This window comes from Sebastes fasciatus, chromosome 8 (assembly GCF_043250625.1).
Source record: "Sebastes fasciatus isolate fSebFas1 chromosome 8, fSebFas1.pri, whole genome shotgun sequence".
NCBI classification, from domain to species: Eukaryota; Metazoa; Chordata; class Actinopteri; order Perciformes; family Sebastidae; genus Sebastes; species Sebastes fasciatus.
In genome coordinates, this window is record NC_133802.1 from 19,819,460 (window position 1) to 19,836,498 (window position 17,039).

The following is a 17,039-nucleotide window of genomic DNA, read 5'->3' on the forward strand; positions in this document are numbered from 1 at the left end:
CGAGTTAGGGTTTTTACACTCTAGCTCTGATGTCACTCACTCTAGCTCTGAACATTTCGTCCAATACACAGCCATATTGAACTCAGAAAAAGTCTGTCAACAGCATGAAACTAAAACTGTGATCATTCAAAAACTGTAAAAGATATGAAAAATCTGAGTGTAAATTTACCAGTTCAAATTCGTGTAACCCGTTTAAAGTTTAAATGGTGTCTGTAGCTGAAAGAATGTGGGAGCAGTAGCATTTCAAAGTGGAGTATGTATAAGAGGATTTGAAGATTTTCTCCATTGAGATTAATGGTAGAAAAAAGTTGAATGTATGCACTAATGTCCTTAAAGAGCTGAATGTTTGATAGTTGAGCGGTTTCTGTAGCTGAAAGATTGCAGAATTAGTTGAAGTCCAAAAAACATATGGAAGAAACAGAAGAAGAAGAAGAAGAAGAAGAAGAAGAAAGATTTGGATAACATACTGTCAACACAATAAGCGTTTTCTGTCCAAAATGAGTCATTATATCAGAACCAACACGGAAACCTCAGCACTCCACTCTATACAAGCCTAAAACTAGAATTTTGACTCTAGTGAATTTGCTTTGATATGTGAGCATAAAAACAAAACTAAGGCTAACCTGGTCTGACTGGTTGGCCACACCTGCTGCTGCAGGTGTGGCCAACCAGTCAGACCAGGTTCAAAAAATAGCTACCACATACCATCACACACCCACACAGTAGAGACAGAGGAAGATGAGTAAAACTGAAACTTAACCTTAATTGTTTCATGTAATTCTGTACCATTTATCAGTAGGCCTCAAGAGTATGGAAGGTTACTACACTTTCACAGTAGCTCCTCAACCCTGCTGAAATGTAATAAATGTAATGTATTTTAAAGAAGATTTTAAAGGTACTCTACACTCTAGCTCTGATGTCACTCACTCTAGCTCTGAACATTTCGTCCAATACACAGCCATATTAAACTCAGAAAAAGTCTGTCAACAGCATGAAACTAAAACTGTGATCATTCAAAAACTGTAAAAGATATGAAAAATCTGAGTGTAAATTTACCAGTTCAAATTCTTGTAACCCGTTTAAAGTTTAAATGGTGTCTGTAGCTGAAAGTATGTGGGAGAAGTAGCATTTCAAAGTGGAGTATGTATAAGAGGATTTGAAGATTTTCTCCATTGAGTTACATTGTAAAACATATTTTAAAAAGTATAAATGGTAGAAAAAAGTTGAATGTAGGCACTAATGTCCTTAAAGAGCTGAATGTTTTGATAGTTGAGCGGTTTCTGTAGCTGAAAGATTGCAGAATTAGTTGAAGTCCAAAAAACATATGGAAGAAAAAGAAGAAGAAGAAGAAGAAGAAGAAGAAAGATTTGGATAACATACTGTCAACACAATAAGCGTTTTCTGTCCAAAATGAGTCATTATATCAGAACCAACACGGAAACCTCAGCACTCCACTCTATACAAGCCTAAAACTAGAATTTTGACTCTAGTGAATTTGCTTTGATATGTGAGCATAAAAACAAAACTAAGGCTAACCTGGTCTGACTGGTTGGCCACACCTGCTGCTGCAGGTGTGGCCAACCAGTCAGACCAGGTTAAAAAAATAGCTACCACATACCATCACACACCCACACAGTAGAGACAGAGGACGATGAGTAAAACTGAAACTTAACCTTAATTGTTCCATGTAATTCTATACCATTTATCAGTAGGCCTCAAGAGTATGGAAGGTTACTACACTTTCACAGTAGCTCCTCAACACTGCTGAAATGTAATAAATGTAATGTATTTTACAGAAGATTTTAAAGGTATTCTACACTCTAGCTCTGATGTCACTCACTCTAGCTCTGAACATTTCGTCCAATACACAGCCATATTTGAACTCATAAAAAGTCTGTCAACAGCATGAAACTAAAACTGTGATCATTCAAAAACTGTAAAAGATATGAAAAATCTGAGTGTAAATTTACCAGTTCAAATTCTTGTAACCCGTTTAAAGTTTAAATGGTGTCTGTAGCTGAAAGTATGTGGGAGAAGTAGCATTTCAAAGTGGAGTATGTATAAGAGGATTTGAAGATTTTCTCCATTGAGTTACATTGTAAAACATATTTTAAAAAGTATAAATGGTAGAAAAAAGTTGAATGTAGGCACTAATGTCCTTAAAGAGCTGAATGTTTTGATAGTTGAGCGGTTTCTGTAGCTGAGAGATTGCAGAATTAGTTGAAGTCCAAAAAACATATGGAAGAAAAAGAAGAAGAAGAAGAAGAAGAAGAAGAAGAAGAAGAAGAAGAAAGATTTGGATAACATACTGTCAACACAATAAGCGTTTTCTGTCCAAAATGAGTCATTATATCAGAACCAACACGGGAACCTCAGCACTCCACTCTATACAAGCCTAAAACTAGAATTTTGACTCTAGTGAATTTGCTTTGATATGTGAGCATAAAAACAAAACTAAGGCTAACCTGGTCTGACTGGTTGGCCACACCTGCTGCTGCAGGTGTGGCCAACCAGTCAGACCAGGTTCAAAAAATAGCTACAACATACCATCACACACCCACACAGTAGAGACAGAGGACGATGTGTAAAACTGAAACTTAATCTTAATTATTTCATGTAATTCTGTACCATTTATCAGTAGACCTCAAGAGTACGGAAGGTTACTACACTTTCACAGTAGCTCCTCAACCCTGCTGAAATGTAATAAATGTAATGTATTTTAAAAAAGATTTGAAAGGTCCTCTACACTCTAGCTCTGATGTCACTCACTCTAGCTCTGAACATTTCGTCCAATACACAGCCATATTGAACTCAGAAAAGGTCTGTCAACAGCATGAAACTAAAACTGTGATCATTCAAAAACTGTAAAAGATATGAAAAATCTGATTGTAAATTTACCAGTTAAAATTCTTGCAACCCGTTTAAAGTTTAAATGGTGTCTGTAGCTGAAAGAATGTGGGAGCAGTAGCATTTCAAAGTGGAGTATGTATAAGAGGATTTGAAGATTTTCTCCATTGAGATTAATGGTAGAAAAAAGTTGAATGTAAGCACTAATGTCCTTAAAGAGCTGAATGTTTGATAGTTGATCAATTTCTGTAGCTGAAAGATTGCAGAATTAGTTGAAGTCCAAAAAACATATGGAAGAAAAAGAAGAAGAAGAAGAAGAAGAAGAAGAAGAAAGATTTGGATAACATAATGTGAACACAATAAGCGCTTTCTGTCCAAAATGAGTCATTATATCAGAACCAACACGGAAACCTCAGCACTCCGCTCTATATGCTAGCCTAAAACTAGAATTTTGACTCTAGTGAATTTGCTTTGATATCCCTTGTGTGGTGTTCATGTTTTTGTTACTCAGCCAATGTCCGCCGATCTGTTGGACCCACCCCATTATTGGGTTTTTAAATCAATACAGCCATAACAATTTATGTAAAAATACTAAACAGATGTTTACTTTATCCCAATTACAAGCAATATAGACAGCATATGGTTAATATTTGCCATTAACTTCTGTAGGATATTATTTAGGAACAAAAGTGCTATTTGTTTTTTTGTGATAAAATGTAATAAAAAATAAAAATCAATTATAATGAAGATATGGGTGGAAAAAAACATTTATCTTGAACAAATATAAATGAAACAATGTTTTTATTGATGTTTATTTCTTTGAACTTAATTAGAAATTCATGTCAGTCTACACAACACGAACCCCATTGAACACATAGCCTATACCAGCTTATACAACACATGAGGGGCAGAGTTTTACTGTGTGTGTGTGTTGCATCTTTTGACATCCATATTTCTCCACTTGCTGGCTGCTGAGGGGCTCGTTTTTGAGCTGCCTGATGGTCAGTCTCATCCTCTTCTTCATACTCATTGTCAGACTCTGAATTGACAGAAATGTGATCCTCATATTTTGAAAACTCTTCCTCTTCATCTTCATCTTCCAAAAGTTCTCTCTTCTAAAATTAATTCTAAAGCCCTCTGAGCAGAGTCTTTTTGCCATCTTGATCGATTGCGATAAGGAGCCAGACAGCCAATTTGCAGCTGGGATATAGTGTGAGAAAATATAGACTAGTTCCCACAAGACAGAGGGTAAAATGTGCGAGAATGTGGGAGCAGACAGGTGTCGGTGCTTGAAATGTAACACCCTCATGCGGGAACAGCAAGAGCAGAAAGACAAAACTCACACACATATAGAAACAAACACACACACACACACTTACAACAGGCCCAGGTCAGAGGATGACAGAGTGTAGATACTGTACACAGCACCTACAATTTAAACACATTTATTTGTGAGGACCCGAACATCACATATGTAATATAATTGTGTAGGGGGGTGTACAGTGTGCAGTCATTGAAAAATGTGTTCTTTTATATGTTCTTCATAGAAAATGAGACAAGGCCAATGAGTCTGAGGTTGAAAAAATAATGAATCACATCATTTTTCTTTTAGTAAACATTGAAAACGGGTCCCACAGACCCCAAACACCACACAAGGGATATGTGAGCATAAAAACAAAACAAAACTTTACCTGCTGCTGCAGGTGTGGCCAACCAGTCAGACAAGGGTCAAAAAATAGCTACCACATACCATCACACACCCACACAGTAGAGACAGAGGACGATGAGTAAAACTGAAACTTAACCTTAATTGTTTCATGTAATTCTGTACCATTTATCAGTAGGCCTCAAGAGTATGGAAGGTTACTACACTTTCACAGTAGCTCCTCAACACTGCTGAAATGTAATAAATGTAATGTATTTTACAGAAGATTTTAAAGGTACTCTACACTCTAGCTCTGATGTCACTCACTCTAGCTCTGAACATTTCGTCCAATACACAGCCATATTAAACTCAGAAAAAAAGTCTGTCAACAGCATGAAACTAAAACTGTGATCATTCAAAAACTGTAAAAGATATGAAAAATCTTAGTGTAAATTTACCAGTTCAAATTCTTGTAACCCGTTTAAAGTTTAAATGGTGTCTGTAGCTGAAAGTATGTGGGAGCAGTAGCATTTCAAAGTGGAGTATGTATAAGAGGATTTGAAGATTTTCTCCATTGAGTTACATTGTAAAAAATATTTTTAAAAGTATAAATGGTAGAAAAAAGTTGAATATAGTCACTAATGTCTTTAAAGAGCTGAATATTTTGATAGTTGAGCGGTTTCTGTAGCTGAAAGAATGCATATTTAGTTAAAGGGACTGTTTGTAACTTCTTACACGTATAAATCAATCCAGGTCGGTGTCCCATGTGCGCTCGCGTGTGGCTATGCTGTTCGGCCAAGACTCCAACACAAACTACACGGAAGCACCAAAACCGCAAAGTTATATCTAGGGAAGCCTGTCTGTTAAACAGTGTTGGCCGCGGTCAGAGGACGCGGGGGAGATCGTAGCTTTGGTCTCCGGGGCCGGAGTCTCTGCTGTACTCTGCTCCTCTGCCTGCCTGCTTGCCTTCACTCACACACCACGCTCGTTCTCGCTCTTTCGCTCCACTCTCACGTGCATGCGCGCACACTACACACTGCAGAAGAGTTAGTTTAGCTCTGAGAATATCTAGTGAATGTACAGTGGATGATTGTACAGAGATAAATGCTGCAGCTCCTCCAGACCAACAGAGGTTTCCCGTGTCTTGTGAAGTGACGGGGCTCCGCAGCGAGAAACGTTATCGTCTCCGACCAAAACCCCGGTGTCTCCCCTGTTTCCTCCGGCCGCGGTCGGGATGCTGAGGCAGGAAAAGCCAACACTAGGATCAGCATTAATTCATGGAGAGATCTTCGTCTGGTCAGCTAACATTACTGCCAAGCAGGTGAACTATAGAGTGATATTGTGATTTTAGCTGACGTGTGTCACCTCACTGTTTTGAGCGATGCTCGTTCATGTCTATGTAGAGCAAGCACAAGCACGAGCCCGAGCAACAGGACGCTGACTTTCGTTGACTTAACGGCTACAGGTGTCGCTGTTAACAAGCCATTTCTGATTCTTACAAACAGTCCCTTTAAAGTGAAAAAAGTGTACAGAAGAAACAGAAGAAGAAGAAGAAAGATTTGGATAACATAATGTGAACACAATAAGCGTTTTCTGTCCAAAATGAGTCATTATATCAGAACCAACACGGAAACCTCAGCACTCCACTCTATACAAGCCTAAAACTAGAATTTTGACTCTAGTGAATTTGCTTTGATATGTGAGCATAAAAACAAAACTAAGGCTAACCTGGTCTGACTGGTTGGCCACACCTGCTGCTGCAGGTGTGGCCAACCAGTCAGACCAGGTTCAAAAAATAGCTACCACATACCATCACACACCCACACAGTAGAGACAGAGGAAGATGAGTAAAACTGAAACTTAACCTTAATTGTTCCATGTAATTCTGTACCATTTATCAGTAGGCCTCAAGAGTATGGAAAGTTACTACACTTTCACAGTAGCTCCTCAACACTGCTGAAATGTAATAAATGTAATGTATTTTACAGAAGATTTTAAAGGTACTCTACACTCTACACTGTAAAAAAAAAAAAGCTAGCAGAACTCAAAATTGTAAGGTAACAAACTTCAGCAGAGTTTTAAGTTGGGCAATTAAACATAACATTTTAAGTTTTGCTTTTGAGTTTGCTCAACTTTCAATTCTCATTTCTGTTAACTCAACTCAAGTTGCAGTAACTTATAATTTCATATTGTAACAACTTTGAATCCTTATTTCCGTCAACTCAACTCAAGTTGCAGTAATTTATAATTTCATATTGTAACAACTTTGAATCCTTATTTCTGTTAACTTAACTCTAGTTGCAGTAACTTAAACCTGTACATAGTACCCACTTCATTTCAGTTGAGTTCATTTAGTGGAATAGGTTAGAGTAACTTCAAATTGTGCACTGCAACAGTTAAGGTAAGTCAAATATATAAATTAGGACCAATAACTACCCATCAAATTATAAATAATTACAGATGCAACATCTACCTTCAAAACTTCTTTTTTTAATTAATTAAAACACAGCCTATCCAAACCTTTGGAACAAGGCCAAGTAACTGCTGAGACCCATAACTGTCCCAGTCTTAACACTTAACTAACATGAAGCACTTAACATTGTATACTAGTATGAATCACATCTTGGAACACCATAATACAATGAGGTAGCAGTTGTGACCTTAGTAAGATAAAGTTAAAGGGAAAAGTCAGCACTTCGACAGTGAGACTACTAAAAAGAGTACTCATCTACGTAAGGGATAATGTACAGCAAGCCAGTCATTGTTGTAAAAGGAACGTTGAGCGGCATCGCCCTGAAGGGGATTCTTTCACAACAATGACCTGCTAGCTGTACATTATCCCGCTTATTACACGGCTACTTACTTAAGAAATCAATAATTTGACACAAAACGGTCTGTCAGAGTCTGACATCAGAGCTGCGCCCATAGCAATGGTCTGCTATAAAGAAATAACAGACCGCAGAACGCCGTAATTAACCAATCAGAATCGAGTATTCAACAACGCCGTGTAATAAACCATGATAAAATACAAAACATAAGAAGATTCAGTTACCACAAGAAGTAGCTCATGGGTTGAAATGGAACTCCAAACAGAACAATTGTGATCCAGAACTGTCAATCTAATAAAACTTTAACAATAAAATAACAAGGCAGCCCAATGGTGTGTGTCATCAATTTACACACTATTCAATCTTAACATAAGCCACGTGGTTAACAATATCCAATAAGGTGCAGGATAAATGTAAGAGAGCATTCAGGCACGTCGGAGCGCAAGAGATGGGCAGGTAAGGAGACATAGAAGAGGAGTTCGAGGTAGATACAAGTTTGTGAGTTGCAGAGAGACAGTTATCGTGTTGGCTGGACAGAAGGGGAGGGTTTTAGAGGTCAGAATTTGAGTGAGATTGGGAGAATATGCAAATTAAGTAAGAAAGTTAGACAAGTTAAGGTGACCGATTGAGAGAGGAAAGAAGATGGCGAGAGAAATGGAGAAACGGGAAAAGGGAGAGGAGAGGTGGGGAGATTGAACTTAAAATCAGAGGAGGTAAGAGGAGGATCCATCTCAGGCAACTGAGATTTAAGTCATTCTACAAGGGGCAACAGGAACCTCTGCAATTCAAAACTGTCCCAGACCCAACATTATCAGCTAACTCGGTGGATTCACTGAAGAAGTTTGTTTTTGAGGGATCGGACTCTTGCAGAGAGATCAGTTCCAAGTCCCATGAAAACCTTTTTAATGGTTTCGAATGTGTACCTCAGTTCTTTTGGGTACTGGAGGTTTAAAGCGTAGATCAGCCCAAAGAGGTAAGCAAAAGCCGTTGGCAGGTCAGGGAGATCCTGGAGGACGATGTCTTCTTCTACAACAACAGCAACATTAATGACTGTTGCAGAAGCTGAACTGTCATCATCCTCCAACACAGTGAGGATACCCACGATGAGGCCCTTCGTCTGCTCCTCTTCTGGGTCAGTGGCCTTGTGATGACAGACAAAAAATGACCAACGCATGAATAGTAAATCAAACTGAAAGACATTTGGCATTAAAATACTGTGGCTCAGAATAATTTATAACGCAAATTATTCCAAATACTGTATAAAGCTAATTTCCTACCTTGAATTACTTATATGTTTGACATTTTAACCCTCTGAAACCAGCGGGATCGCCGGCTATCTCGACCGACATTACTGTCTTTGAGAGGTTGTAGCGGCTCAGTTTTAAAGCTAGAGTGAAGATACTGTCTCATATGAAACTAGACAACCTAAGGAATCCAATGGCACCAACCATGTCATGTTAGCGGGAAGGAGGCTAAATAATGCTCCAAATTAGTCTACATTTAGGAGAGGGAAGAAGGGGTCATTTTGACCTCTGACCTCCAGATATGTGAATGTAAATGGGTTCTATGGGTACCCACGAGTCTCCCCTTTACAGACATGCCCACTTTATGATAATCACATGTAGTTTGATGCTGCAACAACTTATGAGACATAAGTGGGCATGGAACAATTTATTTTAATTAATTACATATACTGCTGGCCTGCTGTCCCCCCTAAAGAAAAACGAAAACGGGTCTATGTGGATCTCTTAGGGTTAAACATTTCCATCTCATACCCCGCAACCAAAGATTTAACCCCCATATACATGAAACCAATTGAATCAACTAATAGCAAGCAAAGTACAACTCTTGAAGACACTGTGGGCATTGGGACAGATAAAGAGAACAAGGAGGATACTGGGATGGATAGACTAGAATGGGACAAAATGGCAGAGGCAAAAGTTGAAGTCTGAAGTCTCCTTTATGACTGTTACCTTGTCGTGGTAAGGGAGCTTGTGCACCCCATTGACCCCTTAGAGCTATGCCGGTGGGAGGCAACTCCTGGCAGGTTTTACCAAACCGGACAGGTCTAGGGCGAGGGGTCAGACAAAATACAGTCAAAACTGCCTCTTGACCATGGAGCTTTTAGAAAAGTGGTCTACGACCACTGCGGATAACTTGTGGAAACGGCAGCTTGGGCTAATCACCCACCCTGCTGTTAAATAAATGATTACAGAAACTGAAACTATGGATACTTACCTCGAAAGTGACCTAAGCCTAACTGACGACCCTCAAATGGGACCCATGAACCCCTTGGGGCAAACTCAAAAGAGACCTCAAGGGGGGAAAAGTCTGCTGAAGCTTAAGTCAAGAACGAGAATTGGATGCTGGAATGTTAGAACATTATACCAGACAGGAAAACTGGCACAACTGGCCAAGGAAATGCAACGGTACAACATAAGCATTATCGGGGTGTGTGAAAGCCGATGGAACACCTTTGGAGAGGTAAGAACTGCCACTGGAGAGACCTTCCTCTACTCTGGCAACCCAAAGGAAGAAGACCCCCACACATATGGAGTAGGACTACTCCTATCAAAAGACGCAGCTAAAAGTCTCATAGAACGGGAACCAATATCAGAACGGATCATCACAGCCAGGTTCGCATCCAAAGGACGCAATATCACATGCATTCAGTGCTACGCTCCAACCAACACTGCTGTGTTTGAAGTGAAAGAAACTTTTTACCAACAACTACAGGCAGTTTTCCAAAAGGCTCCCAAGAGAGACATTAAGATTGTGATGGGAGACATGAATGCCAAGATTGGAACGGATAACAACGACTGGAAGGGAACAATGGGGACAGAAGGTCTGGGGCAGATGAACGAGAACGGGCTTCTCTTTGCAAGCCTTTGTGCCCTCAATGAGTTGGTGATTGGAGGCAGTCTTTTCCCACACAAACAAACCCATAAAGCTACATGGATATCTCCGGACCACCGCACAGAGAACCAGATCGACCACATTGCAATAGACAGGAAATGGAGGAGAGTTCTCCTCGATGTCAGAGTCAAGAGGGGCGCCAATATAGACTCAGATCACCATCTTCTCGTGGGAGAACTCCGGATGAAGTTGGCAGTAAAACAGAAAGCTGGAAACAGGGTACAGAGAAGATTTGAGACAAGAAAACTAAAAGACATCAAGGCACGGCAAGAATGGGGAATTCTACTCCGAAACCGGTTCCAAACCCTAGCAGAGGGAGAAAACATAAATGACAACTGGGAAAGATGCAAGAAGGCTATCACTGACACATGTGAAACTGTCCTGGGGTACCGAGACCCCAAAAGAAAAGACTGGATTACTGATCCAACATGGAGGGAGATTGAAGCTAGGCGAGACAGCAAACTGAAACTCAACAGAGAGACAGACCGCAATAAGAAGGAAGGCCTCCGACAAGACTACCAACAAAAGAACATAATCGTCAGAAAGAGCTGCAAGAGGGACAAAAAAGCACAAGCGGAGGAGCTTGCCAACAAAGCAGAGGCAGCAGCCAGGCAGAACAACGCAAGGGAATTGTACAAAATTACCCGACAGTTAGCTGGTAAGAACAAGAGCTTTAGCCGGCCTATCAGAGACAAACAGGAAAACCTTCTCACTAAAGACTCCCAACAACTAGAGCGCTGGAAGGAACACTTTGAGGAAGTCCTCAATAGACCTCCTCCAGACACCCCCCCAGACATTGAAGAAGCGAGACGAGACCTAAACATCAACTGTGAAAGGATATCAAAGGAAGAAATCAAAAGAGCCATCAAAAAACTGAAGCTCGGCAGAGCACCAGGAAAGGACAACATCCCCCCTGATGCACTGAAAGCAGACATCAGTGCCACCGCTGACATCCTCCACGGGCTTCTAAATGAGATCTGGGTAAAAGAGGAGGTACCCAATGACTGGAAACAAGGGCTAATTGTCACAATTCCCAAGAAAGGCAACCTCAGTGAATGCAAGAACTGGAGAGGCATCATGCTTCTCTCAGTCCCCAGCAAAATCCTCTGCCGAATCATCTTGGATAGAATGCAAGAACCACTGGACAAGATATTCAGGAAGGAACAAGCAGGTTTCCGGAAGAACAACTCCTGTACAGATCACATTGCATCACTCAGAATAATTGTCGAGCAGTGCATCGAATGGCAGTCATCACTGTTCATCAACTTTGTTGACTTTGAAAAAGCCTTCGACAGCCTAGACAGAAACATCCTGTGGAAGCTGCTCCGACATTACGGAATACCCATAAAACTGGTCAATCTCATTAAATGTATGTACAATGGATTCACGGGCCAAGTCATTTCAAATGGAAAGCTATCAGACACCCTCCAAATAAAAACAGGAGTACGACAAGGCTGTCTTCTGTCTCCCCTGCTCTTTCTTGTTGCCATCGATTGGACTATGAAAAAGTCAGTGGATGGCCAAAGGACGGGGTTACAGTGGACTCCCTTCACACAATTGGAAGACCTCGATTTTGCAGATGACTTGGCACTGATCTCAGGAACACACACACAAATGCAACAGAAGACAAACAAATTACATGAACACAGCAAACAGCTAGGCCTCATGATCAACGTTGGAAAGACCAAGGTCATGAGGATCAACACTAAATCCCACCAGGGAATAAATATCAAGGAGCAACCCCTAGAAAATGTGGCAGAGTTTGTCTACCTGGGAAGCAACATCAGCACAGACGGAGGAGCAGATAAGGATGTGGAGCTACGCATCAGCAAAGCAAGACATGCCTTCAGAACACTCCGACCTGTATGGCTCTCTTCCCAGCTCTCCAAAAACACAAAAATCCGAATTTTCAACTCAAATGTAAAATCTGTCCTTCTCTATGGCTGTGAAACCTGGAAAACCACAAACACAATCACCAACAAACTTCAAGTGTTCATCAACAACTGCCTCCGATACATACTGAGGATATGGTGGCCCAGAAAAATTACAAATACAGACCTGTGGAAACAAACAAACCAGGAGCAAATCAACAAAGAAATCAAAAGGAGAAAGTGGAGATGGATCGGGCATACACTCAGAAAACAAGAAACAAACATAACAAGACAATCTCTGGACTACAACCCACAAGGAAAGAGGAAGCCAGGGAGACCAAAAAACAACTGGAGACGGTCTGTGCTTGACGAGTTAAACAAGATCGGGACCTCCTGGCAAGAAGCAAAGACCACTGCACAGAAGAGAGTGAGGTGGAGATCCATGGTGGACGCCCTATGCTCCCAAGGGGGCCAAGAGGACTAAGAAGAAGAAAGATTGAAGTCAAAGAGAGTCTATTTTTAATAACAGAATAATAATAAATATTTACATTTTCTACTAATAACCACTCACCAGACAGTTCTTGAACAGCTTCTCATGACTGTCACGGAGATACAAGGGGAGGCCCTTCAAGGCTGCAGTCTGTCGATGTGCTGTGATGTCAGATGTCTGAAACACAAAGGGTTGGGAGAAAAATTACACCAAGATGTAACAAACATGAAGAAAGCTGAGAACAAACATGGAAACATGCTTCCCAGTTTGTGTTAAAGCTGCATTTATTTATTTTTGCCCACTTAGATGCAGAACTCAACAGACTGAAACAATCACACACTTGATATATTATGGCCTTATAAGGTTGATTATGTGGCAAACAGCTGTCCTCTTCCACATCCAGCAAATACCTGTTGAATGAAAGTCTTAAGATTTACTCCTTTTAACTCCTGATATAAATAGCTGGCTTTTTAGCTGTTAGATGTTCCACTTTCTTCACCACCTTGTCGCTATCTTTGTCTGTCCCTTAGGTAGTGTACAGTGGGGTTATTCTGATGGTTTGTCACTATGAGCAACACCTCAAATTTGACCCAATGTTTATTTAAAAATATTGATTAGTGCAGCTTTATAAAAAAAAAAAAAAAATTCCCTTTTATACATTTATTTCCATAATGTCCAGAATAATGAGATTATTAAGTCTAAAAATTCACCTCTTCATCCAGTCTGTTAAGGAGTTGATCCATCTCAGGCGGGAAAGCTGTCCGCCTAGCCCGATAGAGTTTAAGGAGCCTAGGAGTGTGCTGATTAATGGCTGCTCCGAAGTTGTCTATTAGGTCCTTGTTGGTGAGCCGAAGAAACTCTTCCCTGATCTGTTGAACAACAACAGAACAGCAAACGTAAATGTCCAATACAAAGTCAATACAATTTCAACACCATCCTCATGTTAAAATACGTATTTTATTAACCCTCATCCTTGGGACCCCAAGAAAAATCTGCTGTAAGAAACAACCATCATAGCACCATGTTAACTTATGCCATCTCAAAACATTATTAGTGTAATTAATGTCATCTGAAGGATGACATTAATTACACTAATAATAAATTAGTTAAATTAGGACCCATGGCAAACATTTGATTTATCTATTATATTTGACCTATTTTAACTGCATAGGCTGCAATTGGGTGCTTTTGGTGGGACCCCCAGGACCCCAATACATTGGTATTTTTAAAAATCACTAATTAAAACAGAAAACAATGATATGAAGTCATAAGGAACAAATTGATTGACAAAGTGATGAAAAAATTTAAATGATAGAACAAAGCATGTGAGATATGACAAAAAGTATACCTCTGGGGTCTGGCGGTACCCCAGTTGGTAGGATGAGGGTTAACGGAAGTAAACAACTTCAGATTCTTATTTTGCAAAGACTAAATCTGAAACACAACATAATATATTATTGGCTCAGCTGCTTACCTCTGCCTCGTAAAACAGAGCAGGCCACCGCTCCTGAACCTCTGACACCATAGGCACTAGCTCCACAATCTCCTTGCGCCTCAGGGAGAATGTCACCTCCATCTGTTGCTTCATGAGTGCAACATTCTTATTCCTCTTCTTTAACTCCTCAACCAGAGCAAGTCTTTCCTCCTCCAGCGAGTCATCAGTATGGGTATCTGGGTGGTCAGGAACATAGTTAATCTCCCCTCGCTTTGCTCTCTTCAAAGAAGGACCTGCACCATCATCTTCACCGCTTCTTCTCCGGTTAATGCTGACCTCAATGCAGCCTGCGTTACGTAGCTTGGACCTGTAATTACCAAGTTTGTATTTTATGCTCATTTTCCATCCATCATACCCCGTTACACTGCCCGGTTCTTGAAGACAGGGGTGCCTACTGACGAGAGCAGAAGCAACAGACTCAATCTATGAAGAGTAATCAGTATACTCACCATTCTGCGTCCCTTCAATGCAGCAGGCACACTTTTGGGGTCACCAGTATCTTCCCTCCCACTGTGTATGCAGTCAATGGATGATGGTTGTTGAGAGCCTCAGGATCGAAAATCTCAGTGTCTGCATAGATATTCTCCACAAGCTTGAAAGACCTAAAATGCAAAAGGACATCATCCAAAGAAGGTGTTTTGATGTCAGTTACTTTCTCCACATGTAACACTGGCTTGAAAAGACTTTGGTTATCAAATTGGCATGCCATCATCTGCTGGTGTTTTGTGGACAGCATGAGAAGCACATTTTTTGCTCAGTCTTATTGAAAAAAGTGTGTTTTGACTCAAACCTCATTGTCCATAATTCCACCAATGGACCAAAGCAGCAAAATCCGGAAAAGTTTCTGTGACTGCATTCATTTCAATCTGAAAGACAAAGGTGACAATTTGCTGGAAATTAGCAAAGCAGGCAGTGGTAGAATAATTAATGATGTGGTTAATGTCGCTCAAACAGGTTCTTAATAAGTTTTAAACATATCAATTTAATGTAATTGTAAACAGTAGACTGCTCTCTGGATTTGACAGTATTTTGACAAATGTAATACAATATTCTGTCCCATTCATTTGGAGTTATGAAGTTATAATTTTTAGAATAGCTTATGCAAAGAGTCTGCACATGGCTCTCCACTCCTCCACTCTGACCTCACAAGCACACATGGAGGTGCAGAGCCGAAATGGCGGTGGCTATCCGGGCTAACGGTGCTAACAGAGCTAACAGAGCTAATAGAGCTAATATAGCTAATGGAGCTAACAGAGCTAATTGCGGGGCACACCGTAAAAACAAGGCCGACGGACGCTCACCGACGGCCCCAAACTGTCCGTCGGTCGACCATCGGCCCGTTGTGTCAGTGCATCTGAGGCAATAGTGCTGAGAGAGCTAATAGTGTTAACCGGAGGGGGACGGAAGACGGACGGACGGACTTGACTGTAGCCGCTACGGGCGACGGGCCTTTGTCCTTGAGGAGGTCTAAACTCTCCTAGTGACCTCCTAGTTAAGACACGAAGCATTCAGCTAACTAACGTATACTTTAGTTGAAACAGCAACACTAACGTTACTCACCAACACCGGCTAGAAGTCACCACAATGTCCCGTTAGCATTAACAGCTTAACGGTTAGCGCAGTTTAGCCGTTGACATGTGGAAGCAGCTAACTACCCCTCTAGCTGTAATACTGTACCGACACGTTACCGTAACGTTACAACACATTAATACCATTCAGACTAACCAGTCCTAACATCGTCCTCCCTGTTTGAAAGCTTCTGGTCCATACAAGCCTCGCTAGCATCAGCTAGTTGCTAGCTGTCCTTAACTAAGCTAACGTTACTAGTGTTTACGTTAACTGTTGTCATGGTGATATCTACCGTATCTGTTAATGTATCACACCATATAACTCTGAATACAAATATGACACAATTTCAACTATATCAAACGAAAAATAAGTTAATCTTACCTGTGTGGAGTCAGCCTGGAGCTCCGGTGCAGACAGACAGACTGGAGGGCGGAGTACTTCAAACTTCAACTCTGAAAGTTGTCTTTCCCTCCATTCACAACAAAGACACGAGAGTTATCTGAACTTTCGCCCCTTGTGTTGACTCGCAACCTACAGTCTGTGTTCACAACTGAAAGATAGAAGTATTATGAACTCATTTAATGGATTTGACGCCAACTTAATGTCTGATTTGCTGGACTGACTTATATGTTTGACTCAAATGTTAATAACGTATATTTCAAAGTCTTAACAACTTGAAACGCTTTTTTATGCCAACAAATACGAGTTAGAGTTTTTACACTCTAGCTCTGATGTCACTCACTCTAGCTCTGAACATTTCGTCCAATACACAGCCATATTGAACTCAGAAAAAAGTCTGTCAACAGCATGAAACTAAAACTGTGATCATTCAAAAACTGTAAAAGATATGAAAAATCTGAGTGTAAATTTACCAGTTCAAATTCGTGTAACCCGTTTAAAGTTTAAATGGTGTCTGTAGCTGAAAGTATGTGGGAGAAGTAGCATTTCAAAGTGGAGTATGTATAAGAGGATTTGAAGATTTTCTCCATTGAGATTAATGGTAGAAAAAAGTTGAATGTAGGCACTAATGTCCTTAAAGAGCTGAATGTTTGATAGTTGAGCGGTTTCTGTAGCTGAAAGATTGCAGAATTAGTTGAAGTCCAAAAAACATATGGAAGAAAAAGAAGAAGAAGAAGAAGAAGAAGAAGAAAGATTTGGATAACATACTGTCAACACAATAAGCGTTTTCTGTCCAAAATGAGTCATTATATCAGAACCAACACGGAAACCTCAGCACTCCACTCTATACAAGCCTAAAACTAGAATTTTGACTCTAGTGAATTTGCTTTGATATGTGAGCATAAAAACAAAACTAAGGCTAACCTGGTCTGACTGGTTGGCCACACCTGCTGCTGCAGGTGTGGCCAACCAGTCAGAC

The 17,039-nt window shown here is 40.5% G+C and overlaps 1 protein-coding gene across 5 annotated transcripts; it reads right to left on the reverse strand.

Annotated features, from left to right (window-relative positions):
- Positions 1-7,255: 7,255 nt before the first annotated feature.
- LOC141772778 (uncharacterized) lies at positions 7,256-16,383 on the reverse strand. Of its 5 annotated transcripts, XM_074644180.1 has the most exons (7): positions 16,043-16,383; positions 14,883-14,958; positions 14,542-14,694; positions 14,072-14,399; positions 13,308-13,466; positions 12,679-12,774; positions 7,256-8,461 (listed from the first exon to the last, which is right to left on the reverse strand). In XM_074644180.1, exons 4-7 carry the CDS (start codon positions 14,183-14,185, stop codon positions 8,150-8,152), a joined length of 681 nt encoding a protein of 226 aa, XP_074500281.1. In that variant the 5' UTR covers positions 14,186-14,399; positions 14,542-14,694; positions 14,883-14,958; positions 16,043-16,383; the 3' UTR covers positions 7,256-8,149. The 5 variants fall into 5 exon arrangements, with proteins under 5 accessions (XP_074500281.1, XP_074500277.1, XP_074500280.1 ...); XM_074644176.1 differs by having other exon boundaries at positions 14,072-14,694; XM_074644179.1 differs by lacking the exon at positions 16,043-16,383 and adding an exon at positions 15,653-15,810 and having other exon boundaries at positions 14,072-14,694.
- Between the last annotated feature and the right edge of the window lie 656 nt (positions 16,384-17,039).